Source organism: Thunnus albacares, chromosome 23 (assembly GCF_914725855.1).
Source record: "Thunnus albacares chromosome 23, fThuAlb1.1, whole genome shotgun sequence".
Classification (NCBI taxonomy): Eukaryota; Metazoa; Chordata; class Actinopteri; order Scombriformes; family Scombridae; genus Thunnus; species Thunnus albacares.
The window spans coordinates 19,497,132-19,519,695 of record NC_058128.1 but is presented as its reverse complement, the minus strand read 5'-3'; the positions used below and the strand labels follow the sequence as shown (position 1 = coordinate 19,519,695).

General features: G+C 39.3%; 1 protein-coding gene across 1 annotated transcript in view; it reads left to right on the top strand.

Annotated features, from left to right (window-relative positions):
• Positions 1–22,564, top strand: part of ano2b (anoctamin 2b) — a 68,480-nt gene that overhangs the window by 7,634 nt on the left and 38,282 nt on the right. Inside the window, exons 3-14 of the mRNA XM_044343997.1 lie at positions 6,180–6,278; positions 6,723–6,874; positions 7,266–7,320; positions 7,420–7,471; positions 10,172–10,227; positions 11,134–11,181; positions 12,049–12,113; positions 13,124–13,258; positions 14,013–14,173; positions 14,587–14,669; positions 15,162–15,248; positions 18,945–19,028. Coding sequence (XP_044199932.1) covers positions 6,180–6,278; positions 6,723–6,874; positions 7,266–7,320; positions 7,420–7,471; positions 10,172–10,227; positions 11,134–11,181; positions 12,049–12,113; positions 13,124–13,258; positions 14,013–14,173; positions 14,587–14,669; positions 15,162–15,248; positions 18,945–19,028 — 1,077 coding nt within the window. The remainder of the gene's footprint in view (positions 1–6,179; positions 6,279–6,722; positions 6,875–7,265; positions 7,321–7,419; positions 7,472–10,171; positions 10,228–11,133; positions 11,182–12,048; positions 12,114–13,123; positions 13,259–14,012; positions 14,174–14,586; positions 14,670–15,161; positions 15,249–18,944; positions 19,029–22,564) is intronic.

Sequence of the window (22,564 nt, the reverse complement as noted above, 5' to 3'; positions counted from 1 at the left end):
CATATAAATTTTGTCTGATGTAGCTCTAGAGGGATAAAACTGGCACACAGGGCATGGGGTGGATGATGGCTAATTAATGGTTTAATGATGATAAAAAACAATAATTTCATATAAAAGTATGCAAACCCAAAGTACTGTCTTTCTGTTAATAGGCTGTGAAATGTACCCTGCTTGTGTCCAATCTATTTGACTTCAGATTAATTGCATTCTAGAAAAAGTGTCTTAAATATCAAACTTGTTGAATGTGTCTGAGGATTATTGAGTTGATCTTTGATCTCTTAGGGACATCCTCTCACAGAACACTTTTAATTAAATCACAGGAAGACGTTAATTCAAGAAGTGGAGCTGGGACTTCTAAAGAGTTCAATCTGTAGGGGCTCGGGAAACAGAGTGAGCAGGATTAAGTGTTCAGTAAGATCTCCCTTTGTTAGAGAATGATTCTCTCCCTGCAAAGTGTTTAAGAGACACACTCCTCTGTACTACACCTGCCTGCTCAAGTCCTTCACACCGCTGCGTTGAAGGGAAATGCTAATAATCCCAAAAAAATATCCTAATCACAATACTGATAATTACTGAATGTGCTAAATGTGCAATGCTAAAACTAGACAGACACGGACACATTTACACCTATAGGCAAGTTAGATTTGACTGTTCAGGAAAACCAGGAAATTGAAGCCGTGAACAAATTGTTCAGTTACTGAAAGGCAGCAGGCATTATCAAAAGGAAATAGAAACTTTTTTTGAGGGTGTGAATTAAAAGAGATGAGAGCCTAAGCACAGCAACTCGGAGGCTAAAAACTAAAAATGGTGTCAGCCAGTTAACAACTTCAAGGTACTGATTAGAGATGAAATCTTAGTAAGGAAGAACTTTATATCTATTCTGCATAAACCTTTTCACTTAAATCTAATACTGTATTATGTCATACTGCATTGCATAAATTTAAGTGACATCTCAAACTATTTGTACCTAGGCTTGTCCATAAAATAACATTTTATGACTCAAAGTGTGAATGTGTGAATGTGTCACTATATTAATATGAGGTATTCTACCAATATCAGACCAAGGTCTTCAACACGGGCAATAAATCCTCCTCATGATCTTGTGATCATCTATCATCTAGAAATAAATAGCAGCAGATTTTGCTGCTTGTGTTAAGAAAAGTACTAGTCCACTCCAGTGATCAGCTCAGATGGATGTTTATTTGTGTGATGCAACAGGTAGCTTGCAGTTGTATATCTGGTAAATGTATATCCAGGTTGATCCCTACATCTGACCACCTGCAGAGCTGTAGGAGATCCTTTAATGTCAACCCCCTCACAGCCATTCCCCCACCTCACTGACTTCAGCTTATAGCTGCCTTTCATGCTGTTTTTCTCTTTGTCTCTGTCTTAATTTATCTTTCTCTGTGATGCATTTTATTTCATCTCCCTCTCACCCTCTGTCTCTATCTGTCTTTCATTCTCACATCCTCGCTTCTCTATCCACTCACAGCTTCACTCTCTACCCAGCCATTCTATCGCCCAACTGATCACCCTCTCCTATTCGATGAACCCCCTACTCGATGCCCCCCCCCCACACCCACCTAAAAATGCCCCCGGCTGCGTCCTAGTTACCCCCCCTACAGAGATAAAGAGCTAATTGGAAATCCCTATACTAATTAACCTTCTCCAGACTAAAAGGTATTTATATCCTTTTTGATAGAGCGATAGGAAAGAAGGGAAGGGAGGGTGACGAGGAAAAGAGGAAGGGATGGAGGAGGAGGAGGAAAAAGAGGGGTGAGGGAGCAGAGGATTGTGAGTGAGAGGGTGACATATAGATGGTGGTGGAAGGTGAGTAAAAGAAAGTGAGGGAGGGGAGCTAATTAGGGTATTAGCAAGGTATCAGCACTTTAACATATCATAAAGAAATCATTGCTAATAATAAACATTATGAACTAACAAGACTATTGCTGAGAAGACTGGTAGCTATCACTACTCTGCAGATTTACATTTAGAGTCACCCGGTCGGATTTTAGGTAAATCTGCAGGAAACAGCAATGTGGGAAATGTCATATAATTTGAAGAAACCACTTGTTGTCACAATACCACTGCATGAGATAAAGTTCAACAGTTGTGTTTGATGTTTTGTGTTTACAGTAATGATATTAAGATATATGTTTAATCTGCCATGGTACATCACTGCTGCACAGGTTGTGGAAAAAGCATGTTGTCACCAGTAGTGTGAGCTGGATTATTAGACTAGTTGCAGTTACTCTTTAATTGAAAACTTTAACTGAGGTTTTTCCTTTTTAAAACTTTTTCATACAAATTCACATCTACAAAGTGTGCACTGATAATGGACTTTTGCTGCAACTTTTACTAGCTCCTAATTGCTGCCCTCATCTCCAATTTATTAGTGTTTCAAATAGGTCTGATGTTGATGACTGTTTCCCTGGTTGGATGACTCAACAATTGGCCACAAAAATGACAACAACCATGAATGAGATTGACACAGATACAGGTTGTTGTAACTGGTCTTATAACATAAATAACAACTATAAATCTGCATAATTCATTGATCGACATGACAGTCGTTAGTTGTTCTTAGCAACAGCTACACCGCAGCTACCGTGAAATTAGCTCGAATGATTGTCACTCACAGCTAACTGGTCAGAGTAAAATAACAACTGCTTCCAAGCAGAAAAAATCCAAAAGTAAATAAATAAATCAGTGTTATTATCAGGCTTCAAACCCCATGCATCATTGAGTTTATTCAGTATTCAGATTGTCTTTAATAGAAGTTAAAATAAAACTGGACTTACCTACAAACATTTTTATTGTGAGTATAATAAGTTGTACAAGAAATATTTCACTCATTAAAAGAGCAGTTGGCTCCACGCTCCACTGTTTCTCAGGACAGGAGAAGACAGTGCGGATGTGAGTGAGACAGAAGATAATGAAATATAAGAGGAGTAAGAATGACAGTTAAATGAGTCAGCCAGTCAGTCAACCAGTCAGTGAAACAGTGTCTAGCAGGTAGCAGAAGGTACAGTAATATATATGAGGAGGGGTGGGGGTGTGGGAGGTTGAGGGGGAGTGAAAGATGTCGGGAGAGTAGGAGTCGAGAGAGGAGAAAGGGAATCGTTTCAGGTTTCCATCATTTGCCATGCCACCTTTCTCTTTTCACTCCCCCTCTTACAGAAGCTGATGGGGGTCTGAGGAGGGTACGGTTACCTGGCTGTCGTCCCCTGCTGGCGTTGCTCTCTTTTATTTCTGGTTACACTCTCACTCGCACTGAAGACCAGCTCCGTAACGGCTGCTACATATATTCTGGAAGAAGAGTTTCACTGCTGTTCTAAATGAGCAGGGTTGTTATTTGATATTAAGAATTTAATCACATACCTCTTGATGCTATTTGTAGCCAGCAATTAGCAAATTTTGTTAATGCATCTTAAAATTAGGCAGTAATTACAGTGTGGGCAATGGACCATTATTCATTAGCAGAACAGGCTAGATGAGTCAGGATTTTATTTTACATACAATAAATACATTATTTCTGTTTGGAAGAGATGCTGATTGGCTCTTGAACAGAAAAAGCAGCAAATGTGTGAGGAACAAGCTGCAACAACAAAGCAGTGAAGAAAAGTGCTCCGGGCTTTGCTTTAGGACTGAGCGACAGAGGCTGCATCTATCTTTTATACACCAGAGTCATGCTGCTGGCCAAACTGGTTAGCATAAGTGTTTCAGTGGGTCAGGGCGATGGCAGGGATTGGATGTGTCTGGGTGTCGGATGTAAAGGATAACTTGGATCGTGGAGTACTGTGCCATTTGAAATGTTGAGCTGCAGCTCCAGAGGCCAATTTTGAGATCTAGAGATAAAAGCAGCTGAGAGGAAATTTGACTACAGCGAAGTGCAGCACATTGCTAAAACAGAGTCTACTGGTTACATTTGATTACAAAGCAGAACTAACAGATGGTCTGGATTTTCTGTTTTATACAACAGGTAGTATAAGCCAAGCAATCTGGTAGTATAATTCCCAAAACATAAAAAATTCAGAGTATAAAAAATAACTTTTTGGTGGAAAACTTTGGCCAAGACATGCTAATGTTGATGTACACAAATACACATAATCCTTCCATTGTTAAAGCTTGCATACTTTGGGGCGGCTGTGGCTCAGGAGGTAGAGCTGGTCATCCATTAATCAGAAGATCAGTGGTTTGATTCCAGTCTGCATGTCGAAGTGTCCTTGGACAAGATACTGAACCCCAACATGCTCCTGATGGCTGTGCCATCAGTGTATGAATGTGTGTGAATGGTTAATTCCTTCTGATGGGCAGGTTGGGAGATTGCATGGTAGACCCTGTACCCATTCAGTGTATGAATGTTTGTGTGAATGGATGAATGTGGCTTGTAGTGTAAAATCGCTTTGAGTGGTCAGAAGACTAGAAAGGTGCTATACAAGTACAGTCCATTTACCATTTACCATACATGACTGAGTGCAATGTAACAAGGATGACCAATTAACAGCTTTTACTTAGCTATAAGCACAGCATGAACCGAGCTGCAGTACAATGTTCTTCTGACCACATAACATGACAGCATAAATATTTTAAAGGATATGTTCACAATTTTTCAAGTCTGTATTAAAACAATATTCATGTGCCCAAATGAACATTGGCATGTTTTTCTTGTTTTTATTATTCCTCCTGTTCCTCCATACTGATGATTTAGAGATTCCTTCATAATACACTTACAATGTAAGTGATGGGGGACAAAATCCACAGCGTAGACAAAAAATGCATTTAAAAGTTTATTTGAGGCTTCAGCCATCCAAATGAGTGAAATCAAGACAATGGGCCTCATTCACAAACAGTGCGTATGCACAAATCTGTGCTTAAACCATGCCTTAGATCATGCATGCGCACAAATCATAAATGTCCCACAGTCTTAAAAAATGATAGTCAATATTTATTCAATGTAAACAGTATATTAGAACCACAATTATTTAAAAAATGATTGGGCATAAATATACATTTAAAAGTGTGAAATTGCTAATAATACAATTAATTTGCTAATTATGAAATTAATAGATAAGACTTTGTAATCCATAAATCATCATCATAAATGTAATGAAATTATTAATATATTAAAATGGTCCTGTTCCCACTTTTAGATGACAGTAGCTTAATTTCCATATTGGAATGTGACAGTGATTAATATCCCCCATCAGATTTGGCTGTGATATATGCAACTGGTTAACCAGCAGTCTGTTTAATGTTCCTCACAGCCTGACAGTTCAGTAGTGGCACAGGGAGGGGTGGTCTGCTTTCAGAATTCAAAATAAGGCTCCAAACGGTTGTGCCAATGACATGTTTACCAGCCAAATCTGCCTTTTCTGGCTTCTGCTTCTGAAACTATTGTTTGCATTTCACTAGCAGTAAAGTTTTTTATGCATTTTTACCATCACTGCCCTCTTTGCAAAGAGTGACACTTTCTTTCCACTGCTGCACTACTCCAACAGAGTTTTCCTTATATAGAGAAATGGGGGTGTGGTAGTATGCTAATTACCGATAGCGAGCACAAGTCTGTCAATTTAGAATGTTTCTGATTCACTAACATATGCACAGTGGTAAGAACAAAATTGGCTGGTGTCGTGTGTCATGAATCTGATGGTAATTTTGCATGCACACTTATTTTGTGTGCAAAGTAAGAACATTTCTATGCACATATTTGTGAATGAGGCCCATTAACTTTCAAGGTTACTGCCTTTTCTGTGCCAAATTTCCTCTCTTTGTTACTATACTTCCTCTGCAGCTGGACAAGAAAACACTGTCTGACGAGACACGAGGGATTTTTTTAGTAAAACCATCTGTAGAAGATATTCACATTATTTGACTAACTCAGACTGCTGACGCCTCATATTATCCTCAGATAAACTTTTAAATACATTTTTGCTCAAAACGAGAGCTGTGGATTTTGTCCCCCATCATTTACATTGTAAGCACATTTGGAGAGGATCTTTTAATAGTCAGTATGAACAGGAGGAATGATTGCAGCGAGCAAAACCAGTTTCAGTGTTCATGTAGGACAGACTTGAAAAATTGTGAACCTATCCCTTAAAGTTCCTTTTCCTGTCAGTGTCCAGACTGCATTTTTTTAACTTAAAGATTATACTGTATCTCTACATTTTGCTTTTCAGTTAAAAACCCACGGCCCCAGCTTCACCCGTCTCCATGCGCCCTGGCCGGTACTGTGTCGTGAGGCTGAGTTTCTCAAGATTAAAGTTCCCACCAAGACGGTAAGATCTCAGAACCTCTATAAAGAAGTTTTTATTTTTATTGCAGTTGTTTTTTGCAGCGTTCACGTTAGTTCTGTGGATAAGTGGTCAAAGATAGACAGCACACATCCAGATATTTGATAGCAGAAAATGTTTCAGCAATATAAAAACACCAGTGGTAAAGGTTTTGGTGACAGTCCCCCACAAACAGTGAAGCCTTATTTTTACAGCCACTAACGTCAAGAAAAAAATTCAGAAAAGAATATTGGGGTGAAGTCCAATGTGCTGTCTGAATGTATCAGCCTTATTCTAATAGTATTACTAGTACTGGATCAGGGTTTCATATCTCCAGGGCCATTCAATGTTAAAAATATATTTTTTTTCTAGAACAGTAAGGTACTTTGGACAAAAGTGCAAGTCACCTGTGTAATAAGCTGAATAATTCTGTGCTGTGTGTTTCATCAGAGTTATGAACTTAAAGAGGAAGGTGGTTTCAGCACTAGTATCAGCACAGTGTGGAGGAAACTGAACCAGCCTTTCCAGCCCAAAGTACCACATCAGGACCACGGAAGCACCAAGTTTCTCTCACACTGCTTCTCCAGGGACAAGCTTCACCTGTGAGACAAAAACTGAAATATTCCTCTCTGTTTGTCACAGACACCAACATCCTTGCACACATACACACGCACACACACTACTATGCCTTACTTTGCTGTTACAAAACCGGGAAGAATACATACACTTACATACCAACTGATCAGAACAAAATCCTGTATGCCTGATTGATTACTGTTGCTCCCGTCGTCTGTGCAACTTCCACAAACTACTGGAAGAGATGCTCTAACAGGTTCAATTGACCAATAGGATTCCCAATTATCTTAGTGCTATTATCCTAGTGCTAGAGATATAGTTAACATTGTTACTTGCTTGCATAAAGATCTACACACAGACAATGTAATCATTTGGCACTCACACAGTGTTTTAATTATTTGGTTGTGCCTCTCTCAGGTACCACATCACGTCTAAAGACACCTTCTTTGACAACGCCACAAGGGGCCGAATAGTAAGTGTTTATTCATATCTTATCTGTTTCTCCTTTGTAGGGTTTTTTTGTCCATAATTAGTTCATATCTCTAGTTTAACTGTCTCACATCTTTCGTAGGTGTACGAGATCCTGAGACGGACAGTGTGTGTACGAACCTGTCAAACCATAGGTGAGAATAGCAAACAGTTAATGGGCGAGGCTGTGTGTGTCTGTGTATGAACGACACCAGTTGGAGTTATGCTGGATCTAATATGCTTGCTGTAGGTATGAGCATCGAAATATGTTGAAATATGTTGGCCTATAACTGATTAAAAACAGTCTCGTTTTGAGAATGTACTGGGATAATTTGCTAAAAAGAGCAGAGGTTCAAGAAAGGTCATGTATCACTATGCTTAATACTGGGATAACAAAATGTTTAAGCAGTTGCTTGTTTGGGGTCAATAACAAGGCTTTGTCAGCCTGGACCGATCACTAGTTCATAGATCACAGTGACATCCACCATCAAGTCAAAAGTAGTTTGAGGTATCAGTCGATATAAGGTTTGAGTATATTGAAACATGAAACTTGATTGGATTGGGAGTGTTTGCTTCAAAACCTCATACAGCCTGGAAAATGAACATTTCTGCAACAGGTCATGTAATATGAAGATGAGTATGAACAATGACTAAAAAGATTGGTTAAAGAGTAAAAAGTGAAAGCAGGTGTAGTGGAACACTTGTGTAACATCTTCAGGTCTGACACTTGAGGGTGAAGTCAGAGATCAGTTGCAGTTCATGGTTGCACTTAAACACTAAAATACACCTGGACTGTGTCTGATAGACTACAGGTGAAATGGGAGGTGATATCGATATGCCTTGTGGGAGTCCAGTGGGGAGGTGAAGTAAAGTGGAGTGCAGCAACCCAAACAAGAAGTGCAATGATTGGATAACTGGATGAGACCAACATCTTTTTAAACCCCTAAAATGTTTGGGAACGGCAGGCAGAGCCTGTTTAGATTCTGGCACCACCCTGCTCCCATCTGACTGTTACTAGAAAGAGGCTACCCTCGTTAACACTTCCTGCAACCGCAGATGTCCGCTGGGACATGAGCAATTAAGGGTCCAAACTTACTTTAAAACTTAAAACTTCAAATTACTAAGAAACACATTAAAAGACTTCAACCTGATTCAAAAATGAGTGCACCGCTGTTTGTCTGTAACAGACATCTTAATCTCCGTGGGGATTTTCTCCATGAACTGCAAGTCATTTAGCATTTTGTTCTCTCAGGTTAATTAAGGTCTTAGCATTAATATATCTGTAGATTTTAATGGCATGCTGATAACAGCTAAAAGTGTCGTAGACGCGCACATCCAATAAACTTCAAACAGGTGCTGGACCAAAGAAATAATGAAAAAAAGAAAGACCTTGTCTGAAGAAAAGCATGTAGCTCAAAATGTCACTGGTGGATGTCTCAATAAACTAATCTAAGGGAGCTACAGTGTGCAGACCTTCATCTTTCTTTATGCTGAGAACAGCTGCTTATGCATATATGAGGCCCATATGAGGCTCCAGTGTCCACCATATGTCTGGTTGGCTTGCCCATCACAGCAGAAGGTCTCAGCCAGCGGGTACTGGTGGAGCTGCAGGGAAGGATGGGGAGAGAAAATAGAATTGCATCTCTTTAACCTCTATTTTTTCTTTCCCCTTCATTCTTGGTATATACATTTATCACACACACACATGTACAGAGCCCGCTCCTTCTGTCTCTGTTGCTCTCTTCCATCTCCTCTACAAGTGGGTCATACTTCCTGGGTCAGGCTGAGATTGAAGCAAGGGGCCTCTGGGAGTTGTGGTTGTTTCGAGCTGGTTGAGTTGAGCATTCATGCATTTGTGCGTGCGTGAGTGAGTACGTGTTGGTCGCGAGGTTCATTAATAGCATGGCTAATCACTGCATAGTTCCCTGTCCCCTTTGAGGCACTGATAATTAATTGATTAATTACTTTGATGAAAGAGTCAGGTTTGTGTGCTAGGTCATCTGATGTGTCAATGTCCGCCCTTGCATTCACAGGTCAGGCCATCGCTTCCCACATGAAATTTTCGAAAGACTAAAAGTGGCGTCGAACCTAATCCCAGTCTGCCTGACACTGAGAAACAGAATTAAATCGGTGCAGGCTGCAGGGTACGGCCTAATGGAGTGCGGATACAGCTAGTGTTCAAAGTCACTTTTTAATGGGTTGGTCATGGAGACTAAAATTAAACTAAAATTCTGTTGAATTTTAGCCTCCATGATCAAAATGAATATGAAAAAAACACACAAGTTCAATTTTCAGACAGTAACAATAAGGAACTGCTATATGATTGGAGAAATTTATTTACCATTAATGAAATCCAAGGTCAATTCCACGCTGCTGAAGTGTCTTTGAGCAAGACATTGAATCTCAACTAGTGCGATGTCATCTTCAGGAATCAATAAAGTAGAGCAGTCTTCAGCACTAGATGTAAGATAAATAACAGAAGGTGCTCATTTACAAGGGCTACCACTTTATTTCATGCTGCATCTTGGAGCCATTTGGTGTAAACCCACTCCTTAGTTGGGTATAAGTGTAAATGTGTACACAGTTGTTTGTCAGTGCCAGTGACTCAACTATTGCCTCACCGGCTGTTTGAATTTCTAGTTTCAAACTCACTTTTCAGCCCAACCTATTTTTGGAGGAAAACATTCCCCTCCCACTCAAGTTTCAAGTCAAATAAAGGGTAAAATATCATGTCTTCTACCAGAGGATACATGATCTGTATAAAAGGTACATAAAAGGTTCAGTGATGATTTGAATGGCATTACAATTCCCTGGTAGGGTTGTCCTTAAGTATGTCTCTGTTCTTTCTCTTCCAGGCATCAGCACATTGATAGCAAAAGGTGTATATGACGCTGCCTTCCCTATTCACGATGTGAGTATGTGTGGTTTGGGATTCCCATGAGGCTCCCATTGCTTTCTATTCATTTCACTACAATATTCAACTTGCAGAGCAGGGAGGCTTGCTTGAAATAGGTCATCCATCGCCATGGAAGCCTGGATATGTCTTAAAATGAGGGAGCAAACTTAGAAAGATACATAATTGGCGGAGGGGTCTGTGGGTCCCCAGACAAAAATTGTAATTCAAAACAAATTTCCTGCATTTCTACACCACCTAACCAACAGCCACCTGCACTAGTCTAGATTATTTAGATTGAGGGCATTTCAAAAGTGTCAATTGCGTGAGCCTCATGGTCAATGTGTGAGAGTTAGCAGCCCCCATGTTACAGCCGACTCTGATTCAGCTCCTTCACAGCCATAGCCACAGCCGAATCATGTCCCATCAGTGAGCTAACATTAGGTGAGCAGGCTGGCAAAGTAAACAAATGTTGACTCTCAAATCGATTTGGCATTTTGGCAACAGTACAATCCTGCTTTTAGCTAAGGTTTGGATGGAGTCAGTGGGCCATGCAGGTTCACTCAACATGTGCTAGCCTTTTCTTTTCCTATGTTCTATTTTCAGTCAAAGATCGCAGTTCAGCTAAATAGCATGTTTCTCACCTTTGTAAACAGTCAGACTCCTGTGTGGATTGACAGACTGTGATTGACAGATGAGAAAGCATGCTTGAATGCTTTGAAAAATGGTTCATAGTAATAAAAACCTAAACAGGCAAAACCCACCTATTGGGTATCAAAATGTATCTGTGTGAGTGTGTTAATGCGTGCATTTCTAAATGTTTTCTGAAGAGTACAGTGTGGTGACCATTATAGGTGTTTCTTTGTGTACTTGCCTGTGTGCGCTCTCTCTCTCCCCCTTTCACCCTCTCCTCTCGTTCCTCAGGGTGACTATAAGGTCATCGGACACCTTGAAGAGAGGAACGACAGACAGGTACACCGACTCCTCCTTCATGTCACTCTCTTCACCTATGACTTTCTCCTCTGCTCTCTGTGTTTCTCTCTTCTCCTCTTTCTCATCTTCATCTGTCTGTCTCCACAAAAAACTACAAAAAGCTTGGAAGTGATCCTTTGAATGTGATACATTTAGTATGCTGTAAGAAATGTATCTCACTTAAAAAGCCACCTTTAAACTTCCAACAGCTGAAAAAAGAGGACACTTCTGCATTTCTAAAAAATGGTTTCATCTGTGTTATCTTCATCTCCTATCTTTTCTCTGTTTTTTTTAAAAAAAAAAATTCGTAGACTGCTCCTCCTTCCCATCTGTCGAACACTGTCACAGATTGGAGTTTAAGTTCTATAAACATTTCTCAGAGGCAGAGCTGCTCCAAGGGCAGAAAAAAATCCCAGACTGACTCTAAACTGACTTTAAAGAGTGGAGCAAAAAAACTGGGACACTGAAAAACAATAGCAAAACAGCAACAGCAAACAATGAACTGTCTGGTTAAAATATGAATGAAAATTATATATAAAAACTTTCTCTTTATCAATTCAATCATGATTATAGATGATTTACTGTGGCTAGATTATATTCTCTCAACATCAAGAGTGCTAGGCCTCATAATCTTCCTTCTCTTTTTCTGTTTTTCACTTGTCTTCAGGATAATGTTACTTAAACTGCAGTTCACTGGCTTCATCCACTGAGGTTTACCTCAACCAATAAGATTATTTCTGCCTCCAGATCAGCTCTGCCTCTGACGATTGTGTGTTGATTTTCAACTGGTAAACTTACAACATGACAACATACACCCACACTGACTCTGTCCCTGTCTCTCTCTCTCTGTTTCCTGTCTGTAATCAGGTTCTGCATGAAGAGTGGGCCAGATACTCAGCCTTTTACAAGTACCAGCCCATTGATCTTGTCAGGTAATGCGACATTCACCCCAGTTACTCATATTTTTTTGGAGCTTAACATTTTTGTTTTATCTAATTTGCCACTCAAGATGATTGATTTGCAACAGACTACTACAGTAATTGCAATGTATTTTGGTTATTGTAGCTCACTATCGACATTGATAGAAATGGCCAAATCTGGGGGGTGCACAAAATCCACAGTGCTCTCTCCACGCAAAAATGAATTCAACAGTTTATTTGAAGCTAATATCAGGGTTCAGCTGTCCAAATTAGTGAAATAAAGTCAATATCTTTTAAAGTTACTGTGTTTTTATTGCCAAATTCCCTCTTTTTGTGACAATCCTTCCACCACAGCTTAACAGGAAAACACTGTCCATTGAGACAAATTCGGGAATTTGTTACTAAAAAGATGGTGAAAGATATCCACTTTATTTGACTAGCTCAGACTGTTGAAGCCTTATATTATCTTCAGATAAACTTTTAAAAACATTTTTACTCAAAACGAAAGCTGTGGATTTTGTCCCCCATCACTTACATTGTAAACGCATTTGGAAGAGATCTTCTAATGGTCAGTATGAACAGGAGGAATGATCACAGCAAGCAAAATTTGTGTCAATATTCATATGGACACCTGAATATTGTTTTAAGACAGACTTGGAAAATAGTGAACCTGTCCTTTAAGGAGCCTTGAGTCTCACGTAGCATTTGTTGTGTACTGCCCCCAGCAAGTACCACCGAATAGAGATGCTTATGGTTAAGGTTGAAATCCATGGTTAAGTCTACCAGTCCGAGCAAAGGAGGTGTGATTTGTAAACAAATCTAAGAAAGTGCTTCCCGAAGACTCAACTCAGTGAATTAAAATCCACATTAAAACATTAACACTGTACTTGCTCTTCTTTAGGATCAAAAACATCATTAGGGTTCTCATACCTGTGTTGCGTGTTGCTTAATTCTCTACTATGGCAAAACCATGATCTCCACTGTAGCTTTCACCTTATAATCCCTGACCTCTGACCCCACAGGAAGTACTTTGGGGAGAAGATCGGCCTGTACTTTGCATGGCTCGGTGTTTACACTCAGTTGCTGGTACCAGCCTCCATAGTGGGAATCATTGTGTTTGGCTATGGGGTGGCAACTGTGAATACTGACATACCCAGGTAATATACATGTTTGTGCGTATGCATGTACACACACTGGAAAGCCTCAGTAGAAGTTCCAGGTTTCACTACAAACTGCATCACATCTTCCTTTGTGGAAGAAAACAATTGTAAAATCCTACATTTCGAGATATGACATTTTTTGACATAACACAACTACTTTGTTCAATAATAAAAATAAGAAGGAAATGTCTGGTTGACACACTACTAACACAAACCCGTAAAAACAGCCCAAATGACTACTGCATCCTCTGCTCTTTCAATGACATTTCTCCTGATTTTAACTAAGCTAAATGCTGAAGGCAACATGATATCTAACCCTAGATGCAGAAAAGAGGGATTTCTCCTATGCTTACCACAGTTTAAATGTATGCACACAGGCCCATACACACACACACTAGACTGGGATTGCCCAGATACCTGCTGAAACTGGCTTTAGTAAGGGTTGTGTGGGAGGAACACAGAAGGTACAGCTGGCAGTGTGTGTGTGCTAGTGTGTCATCAAGCAAAAGGTTGATAATTCAGCCTACACTGACTATGAATAGGGTCAAAGCAGAGAAGCTTGTATTATGGTTGTGTGTTAAAAGTTCCATTCAGTTCTAATAGCTGATTGTAACAGACACAAGGGTCTGCAAAAGGAAACTCTAGTTGTTTTTGTACATTTGTTTTTAGATTTAATGCATCATTTAAATTCTACAATACTAAAGTATTAATATTGTCACATATAAGTACTACTGATCTTCTCCCTTTTAAGTCTTGAGATGTGCGACGAACGCCTGAATTTCACCATGTGCCCTCTGTGTGACGGAGCATGTGACTTCTGGCAGCTCAGCACTGCCTGCGGCACCGCCAGAGCCTCACACCTCTTCGACAACCCTGCCACCGTCTTCTTCGCCATCTTCATGTCCCTGTGGGGTAAGGTTATGTGTGTGCATATGCATATGTCATGTGTGTGTGTGAACAGGCGGGCTGAATGTGAAGTTGCTCATTAATATCTTATGATCTCCTTCAGCTCAAGAGCAGGTCCTCCTGCTGGGAGTGACAGGCTAAAATGACACACAATAAAGATTGACGAAATGTAGAGAAAAAACTAAAAAGCTGAAACCTGAAAAGGCAGTTTGCAGTACAAATTATAGTCTGACCTTTTAATGTTTTTTTTCAAATACTGAGGTGTAGCACCGTATTTGCCCCACATTACCAGGAGCATACTGTGATTTGTCCTCGCCAAAGATGATCTTGTATACTGTGAATTTAAGAGATGATGCTAATTATAAAGACTGTAATCAACATTTTTGTGATTTGTGTGACATTTGTTTTCTTGTGTGCAGCGGTGCTGTTCCTGGAGCACTGGAAGCGTCGTCAGATCAGTTTGAGCTTCAGTTGGGATTTGACAGGCATCGAGGAGGATGAGGTATATATAGATACTGTATTTACACACGCAAAAAACACACTAATGCACATTAAGACATCACGCACATTAAAGCGGGAGTGAATAGACACAGATAGTTGATACATATAAACACACAGGTACAAATGTGCCAACTATATCACAAGATAGAACTTTGATCGTGGTTGATTCTGCAAAACAGATTAAACTCAGTGACAATGTTTCTGATCGGTCAGTACCAATGTCTTGCCAAAGTTTAAAAAAAATGTTATTTCTACAATATCCCTGTATAGCAAGTAACGCAAAATAATGCATTTGCTAAATGAAAGATTGGTGTGTAAAGGACACATAAAGGACACACTGGCATTGAACAAATCATCTGCTGCAGAATTGTCCAATATGAATGTAATTTGTACAGAGACTGCGCTAAAATGTAGATATGCACCATACACACACACACACAGGCATTCACACATATGTACCCAAAGTCAACTGTTTCTCCTGTTTGTCCCTCAGGAACACCCCAGACCAAAATATGAGACCATCCTCCTTCAGAAGAGACAGAGGAAGCAGAAAAATAAGAAAAAAAAGAAAAAGAATGAGGTAGGAAAGATGAGAAACCACCATCTATTAAGCTCGTAGGACCACATAAAGCCTGTTTTCCTTTTCCTCTTGAGTGTGTATGTGTGGTTGTGTGTGTGTGTTACATATGGAAGATGTAAAATGCCTAAATTAAAACAAATCAAACAAAGAAATAAAATAAATGAAATACAATACACATTATTTCATGCATTTCCTTTTATGTATGCATTTACTGCCATAATGTAATGAAAAGTCTGTTAAAAGCATATTTATTTAGCTTTTTGTCTAATAACTGAATAAATTGTTAAATGATTAATTAAACTGTAGAGGTGTATTACATTTCAGTGTTGTCCAGCAGAGAGCAGCATAGAGGTCCAATGCGCCATCGTTAGTTTTCATGAGGAGGTGCAGGGGAGCTGATTATTTTTTGGGACAGAGATGTATTATCAATGCCAAAAGGAAAAACAATCAGCTGTCCAATCACAGCTTGGGGCACAGAAGTGCAGTTAAAATCCCTCTAGGTGTAACAAATGTAACTTATTGCCAACAGCTCATGCCTGCACTGATGAGCTATGCCCATGGTTCCGATCCCAAAGCAGTGATTGGATAGTTGATTGGTTTTCATTTTGGCATGAACAGTGCTTCTCCATCTCAAAAAATTAATAGCTCCCCTGCACCTCCTCAGGAAAAGTAATAACAGCGCTTTAATTTAAGTATTGGCAGCTCTCTGCTGCTCTCTGCTGGACAACACTGAAAAACATTACACGTCTTCACTTTGGTCCTGTTTACACCTGGCATGAACATACATCTCCACATGCGTCTTGAGCGACCACTTGTGATCGGATCTCACTTCCCCACTCTATATCTAAATAAACACGTACATCATTTCAGCGGGATCACCGAGGGTCTGTGTACCCTCCGTCCAAAGCTGTGTTCAACTTGTTTGATAACAGGATAAACAAATATACAATGCAATCTGCCCCCTCACGAAATTTCAAATGCTCATCCTGCTTGATTTGCTCTTGCGCTGCATCAGAACATTCATATACTGACACGCCAACAGCATCGGTCAGGATCTGATGTTAATTAATGTTCTGTGTTCTTCTACACATCCAATAGGTCAGTCTACACACACAGTCCAGGTTCATACAGTGAAACTATTTGGAGTAAAGCAGCTGTCCTCCTGATAAATCCTGAGCTCATTATGTCGAGCAGCGCAGCAAAACTAAAAACTGTAGTTATCAACTTGACAAGACAGAGGAAACTATCCAGCAACGTTTAGCTTCTGAAATATTTTTTTAGACAGACAAGCTAGAAGAAGCTAGAAGTTATTTTCTGGTTTTGGTTTTATTTCTATACCAGTTGTCGATTTGATGAGGAAATGGGATTAGGGAAACGGGGAAAACAGGAAAAGACGAGAGGTGGATTATGTTTTTTAAATTCACATGAAAAATGGAAAAACAAAATAATACATTTCTTTATCCTGTTATCAAACAAGCTAAACACAGCTTTGGACGGAGGGTTCTCAGACTGAGAGGCAGCAATGCAATTCCTGTGCCTATTCTGCAGGAAAATAGAGGACGTCAGTTGAGTAGGTGGTCCTTCAATGTGGCCCAGGACACATTGTGCTTACACTGCTAAATGAATGTGGTCACATGCGGCCCAGACCACCTCCGAATGTGGTCTGAGTGATTGGATCTCAATGCGTCCTCAATGTGTCTTGGGTGCGTTCACACCTGTACTTAGAGCTGTCCACCTGTGATTGGATCACCTGAGACACATGTTAATGCCAGGTGTAAACAGGGCCTTTGCTTTCTGTGTTGTAATCTGATTTTAATGTGGCATGGAAAATTCATGTCACAATGAAAAACATTAATTCATTCAAGACAAAAAGCTAAATAATTTTCCTTCTACCATATGTTTTTCATTTAATTATGACACAGTAAATTTGTACATAAAAAAGACATGCGACTTGTTTTTATTTAGGCATTTTAAATCTTCCATAGAAATAGCATATGAACAAAATATGAATTTTCTCAGCGAGACCTGGCTGTCAACAGTGCTATGTCACATGATTTCACTAAATATAAGCAAATAGAAAGTTCCTGATGGAACCATCTGGAGGTTCAGATGGTTCCCGATGATCCTGATCGTTTGGTTTCCAATGCGTGCGGCAGACATTAGTGTGATCTAGTGATTAGGAATGATCTAGATTTCCTCTGTAAATTGGGTCAATCACATTGAATCCTGGCCGTGGCTTCCTGCCACAGCCAGAATGAGACAGGAACTAATTCACATGATACAGAATCACTGCCACACCATTGCAAAACCTGATCCATGGAATAAAAATAGGAAACCCAAAGGATCCCACAGGTGTTTCAGCGTACGCCATCTGTTGGTTGCGTTTCAACAAAAGCAAAAACAACCACTCAGTTCCTCCACAGGCAATTCAAAAGAGACTGTCCTCCCAAGAAAAATGACAGAATCAGACTTTCAGCAAATCCCCAAATGTTTATGTTCAAGTGACAAAGCCCTCTAGTGGTCGTAGGAATTATGACTCTTGTCCGCCAAGAGCAAAGAAGGAAGTGGAGATATGTAATTATGGAGCCGCATGGTCGGGGTGGATGATGGGTCAGTAAAATGTTGGCGAGGGTGCTGTTCTTCTCCTGTTTCCTACCAACAATCAGTGTTGGTTTCTTTTAACCACAAGCAAGATTGTTCCCTGACCTTAACCACGTGGTTGTTATTGTAACCATGACAACGAGGTGCCCTCACCATGGAATAAAGTAGTAATTTTAACCCAAACTATAATCCCTCTCTGTGATTTTTGTGCTTAAACTTGACCAAGCCTTAACCATAGCTTTGTCAGGTCATAAAATGGATTTAAGTTTCTGACGGTACAAAAAAGCAAAGACAAACAATATCTTACACACTAACAACATATTTTGTGATTTAATTTAAAGGACTTGGTCGAAAAGATTGATTATGTACAGTTACAGCATGACCTCCGCAAGTCTATATTCTGACTGGCTTTGCGTGATTTTGCGCCTCTGTGTTATACATTATAATTGTGTCACGTACGATTTGTAGGTTATTAAACCGAATTTATAAGCAGATTGAACTATCATACATGACACATTTAGCAACACTAAGACACATTACAAAATAATGGGTCATAAAATGAACTGCAGAAGGATCGGAGTTTAAACAAAAATATATGAGTCTGATCATTATTACTTTTGGATTTCTACTATTAGTTTGCATACAGAAAGCTACTGTAATATTGTGTTAAATACATCAGTTGATAAATTATGAGAGCAGCTGAAATGTTAAAAGTTGTATTTGATAGGAAATGAAAAGCATGTTAATATTATTAGAAAATAACTGTGATGAGATGATATATGCTATAGCTGCTGATGTCTCAATTGTGAGCCAAGCAGTGTAATATGATTATGAATACAATATACAATCATGTTTATAATAAAATACATAAAGACAGAAGGAGGTCAATATTGAGGTTAGGCCAGGAAATGACAAATTTCACAGCGACTATTGTAAATGTGCATATGTTTTTGTATTTTGTATGTTTATGCATGAATGTGGCTCTGTGCGTACGTGTGTGTGTGTGTGTGTGTGTGTCTGTGTGTGTGTGTGTGTGTGTGTGTGTGTGTGTGTGTGTGTGTGTGTGTGTGTGTAACCTGTCCGTCTGTCTTGCAGCCAGAGAAGCAGGAGGACGGGACAGTGACAGGGAAGGACAGATGGAGACAAAAACTACTGTCTGCCATGGCTGCAGGAATACCGGTAACCTCTCCTCTCCTTTCCTTTCCTCTCCTCTCCTCTCCTCTCCTCTCCTCTCCTCTCCTTTCCTTTCCTTTCCTTTCCTTTCCTTTCCTTTCCTTTCCTTTCCTTTCCTTTCCTCTCCTTTTCCTCTTCCTCCTCTTTGCCCCTTTTCCCCTGTCCTCTTCCTCTTTCTCTACCCTTTTTCTTCCTTTTCCTCCTCCTCCTCCTCACCTCCCTTTTCCTTTCCTTTCCCTCTTCTCTCCTATCCTCCCTTTTCCTCTCCTGCAGGCTGCTGCCTATCTGTTCTTCTCTTCCTGTCCCATCCTCTGGCTGCTACAATCTCAACTCCTCAGGTATTTGTTTGTGCAACTTTCTGTGCATTGTTTTTAAATTTTACATTAATCTAGACATGTGATGGTCACAGCAACAAAATGAGCTTTATTAATTTTTTCAAGTCGCTTTGTGGGATTAAAAGCATAACAGAACCATTTCTTCAGGGTCTATCGTAAAGCGTATCTTCCATACTGCATCTATACACACATTTTCTGTCCTGAGCGAGCTTGTGTGAGCTTCTCTCTTGTCATATAGAAATGACATTCATAACAAATTATGTTCAAGTGGTTTTCATTCAAATCCCTTAGTAGTGTGTGTATGTGCGAATTTTGGAAAGAATTTAGCCTCATAAATTCTCCTCTCCTTTTATCTGCTTGTTTTCGAATGCAGATTTTTTTATTATAAATCTTGCGGTATAACCATCAGTTTCTGTCAGAGAAGATGTCAGTTTTTTTCATCATGAACATTTCATTTTCAGAGTGAAACTCCTCAGTTGTTCTAGTCTAGTCAAGCTGTTAGTAGGCCATGGAGAGTTGTTTATATCCATGCAGATGGAGCTAGTTTAGACGTTTATTTGTACTAAAATAATCTGTATATTTGGCTGCAGTGAGGGAACAGAATGTACTTGCCGTCAGCAGAAGAGGAGACAAAGCTGTTATTTTAGACAAACAGATATCAACAGAGACAGAGGCAGCGTGTCTGCGAACTCCGGCAGGCGGAGAGTGTTTTTGTTCCAAAGCAGAGAGGAAAAAAGTCAGGAAGTGAGTTAGAAAAGCCAGAACGTTCACCCACGTAAAGTCAAGTAATCACTTGGTTAGTCAGCTTTATGAAACCCTGCTAGTAGTTAATGACATGTTTAAGAAGGACTGTGGACAGAACTGATGACACACAGCTGATGCTAATGAGGGATTTTCAGTCCCTTCCCTTTTTCTGGATAAAACATGTGAGTGTGTGGGAGAACTTGTACATACATGCAAATAAAAACATACACATAATCTTGTCTTAAACACGTCTAAAGACCAACAGCTTGGCAATATAAAAATTACATTTCCAAACTGTTGAGTAAATTACCCTTTGAACTATATATTTGTGATCTGTTTTTAAATATTTATATTTTCAGGAATTAATATGTAAAATAGAATAATACCAATCAGACTGTATCCTTAAACAATTGTAAAAACCTTTGGCTTAATGTCTTATTGTGCTTGCTGGCTGGTATGGCTCACTGGCAATCCTAACTGGAACAGAGCTCATTAATTAATTAATGTCATGAGTTACACCTGTGCCTTTCCTGAAAAATGTCTATTTAACTGCTGTTTTGAATGGTGTAACTACAATACAGTATATTCCTGCATCTGCTGCTTTGGCAACAACTCATACCAGCTTTCAAAACCAATAATGTGTGTGAAACTAAAAAAAACAAAAATGAGGCATCAAGAGAAGCATCAAGAGAGACAAAGAGAAGAAGATAAAGAGAGAGAAATAACAATAATATACTTGGAGAAGTGGAGGGATGGAGAGAAACAGAGGGAGGGCGGATGAGTGGGTGTGATACATGCTGGGCAGGAAGCCAGGGGTAAGATTAGTGACCGTCACTATGGCGACACAGCACTCTCTAAAACACACACATACACACACACAAGTGTTTGATTTATTAGCTGAGACAATGAAATATTTTGGAGGATCAAATATATTTAGATTATATTTCAAGGGTACACGTGAAGTGGTTATTTGTGTAACTGAGTCACGCATTAAGATGTTTTAGATTTACACTAGTGTGTTGATATTATTTTATACCTAACACAATATACAGTAAATCAAGTAGAATAGCCATAATTTATTTGTGAGTACTTGGCACATAAACAATGCATCATACAAACATACAATCTGTTACATTAATTAAAATGATATGATGGACATAAAGTTCTGTTTCAAATCATTTCTTGTAGTAGGACCTGCCAGTAGTAATAATGTGAGACATATTCAAAGAGCTAAAAACATCTGGTTTATGGTACCACCAAGTGTCTTACAATTACAGTATTATAGGTATAATTGCATTTTCTCAAATCTATACCTATTAAAGACAACAGCTTGCAGTTCATAAGAATGGGCACGACTAAACAACTGCATGGAGCTTCCAAATGGACAACCATCCAGAGATTTCCTTTTAGCTACTGTACAACCCAGAGCTTCATTTGCTTGCATTGCTTAACTAGCTGATTAGAATACAAGAATTCTGTCGAGATTCATAATAGATTTATGAAAGAACCACTTGATTCTGATATGGGTTTCTAAAATGTGCAGTTTATGTTTCTGGCACCAGTTATAATCAAGGTCAAGCATTTGTGTGTGTGTGTGTCTGTGTGTGAGTAATTTTATAGTGAGCAGTAAATGGAGATTTCTGACACTAATGAATCATCATCATTGTGCATCATTACTGATGGCATTTTTTGCACTGGGCACTTATTTTATTATTTTGTTGTGTATATTTTCATCAAACAAAACAACAAAGAGAGAGATAGAAAGAGGGAGGAGGATGAAGAGAAGGCACGCGCCACATAGAGAAACAATGACCGTGAGTGAGTCTCTGTCATGAGATGATGTCTTCATTGGGCTTTCCTCAATGGAGGGTACAAGCCAAATATAACACCTGACCCATTTACTACTCTTATCTCAGATGACTGTCCCCACCAACCATCACACACACACACACACACACACACACTTCCACTCTGAAGGTCTTTTTGTCCTTCAATAAGGTGATCCCTCAGGTTTGTCAACCTCTGTGTGTGTGTATGTGTGTGTGTATATATATATGATGAAAAAAAGCATGACTAGAAAAGCTCTTTTATATGTTGCTTGAAATGATGGCTTGGGCCCAAACGGCAGTTCTTAAAGGCATGCTTAATATATAGAATACAGGTTAAATAGACAAGAGGTTGGACATATACTGTACTTAATCATGAAAAACCTTGACATCTACTGCAGTTATAACATTTTAAACAGTCCTATTGAGAGGCCGATTCATTTAATTCATTCAGTTTGACTCAGAGGTACAGCATGGATCATCAGCATAAGAATATAAAGAGATGCAACAGTGACACATTTAAATACATGTAATGGACTGATTTTGTAGAAAAGTACATTTTTGTGTTACTATACATTTCCAAAGAGGAACATTCAGGTTTAAACACTGTAAAATCTGTTTCTGTGGTATTAAGTGC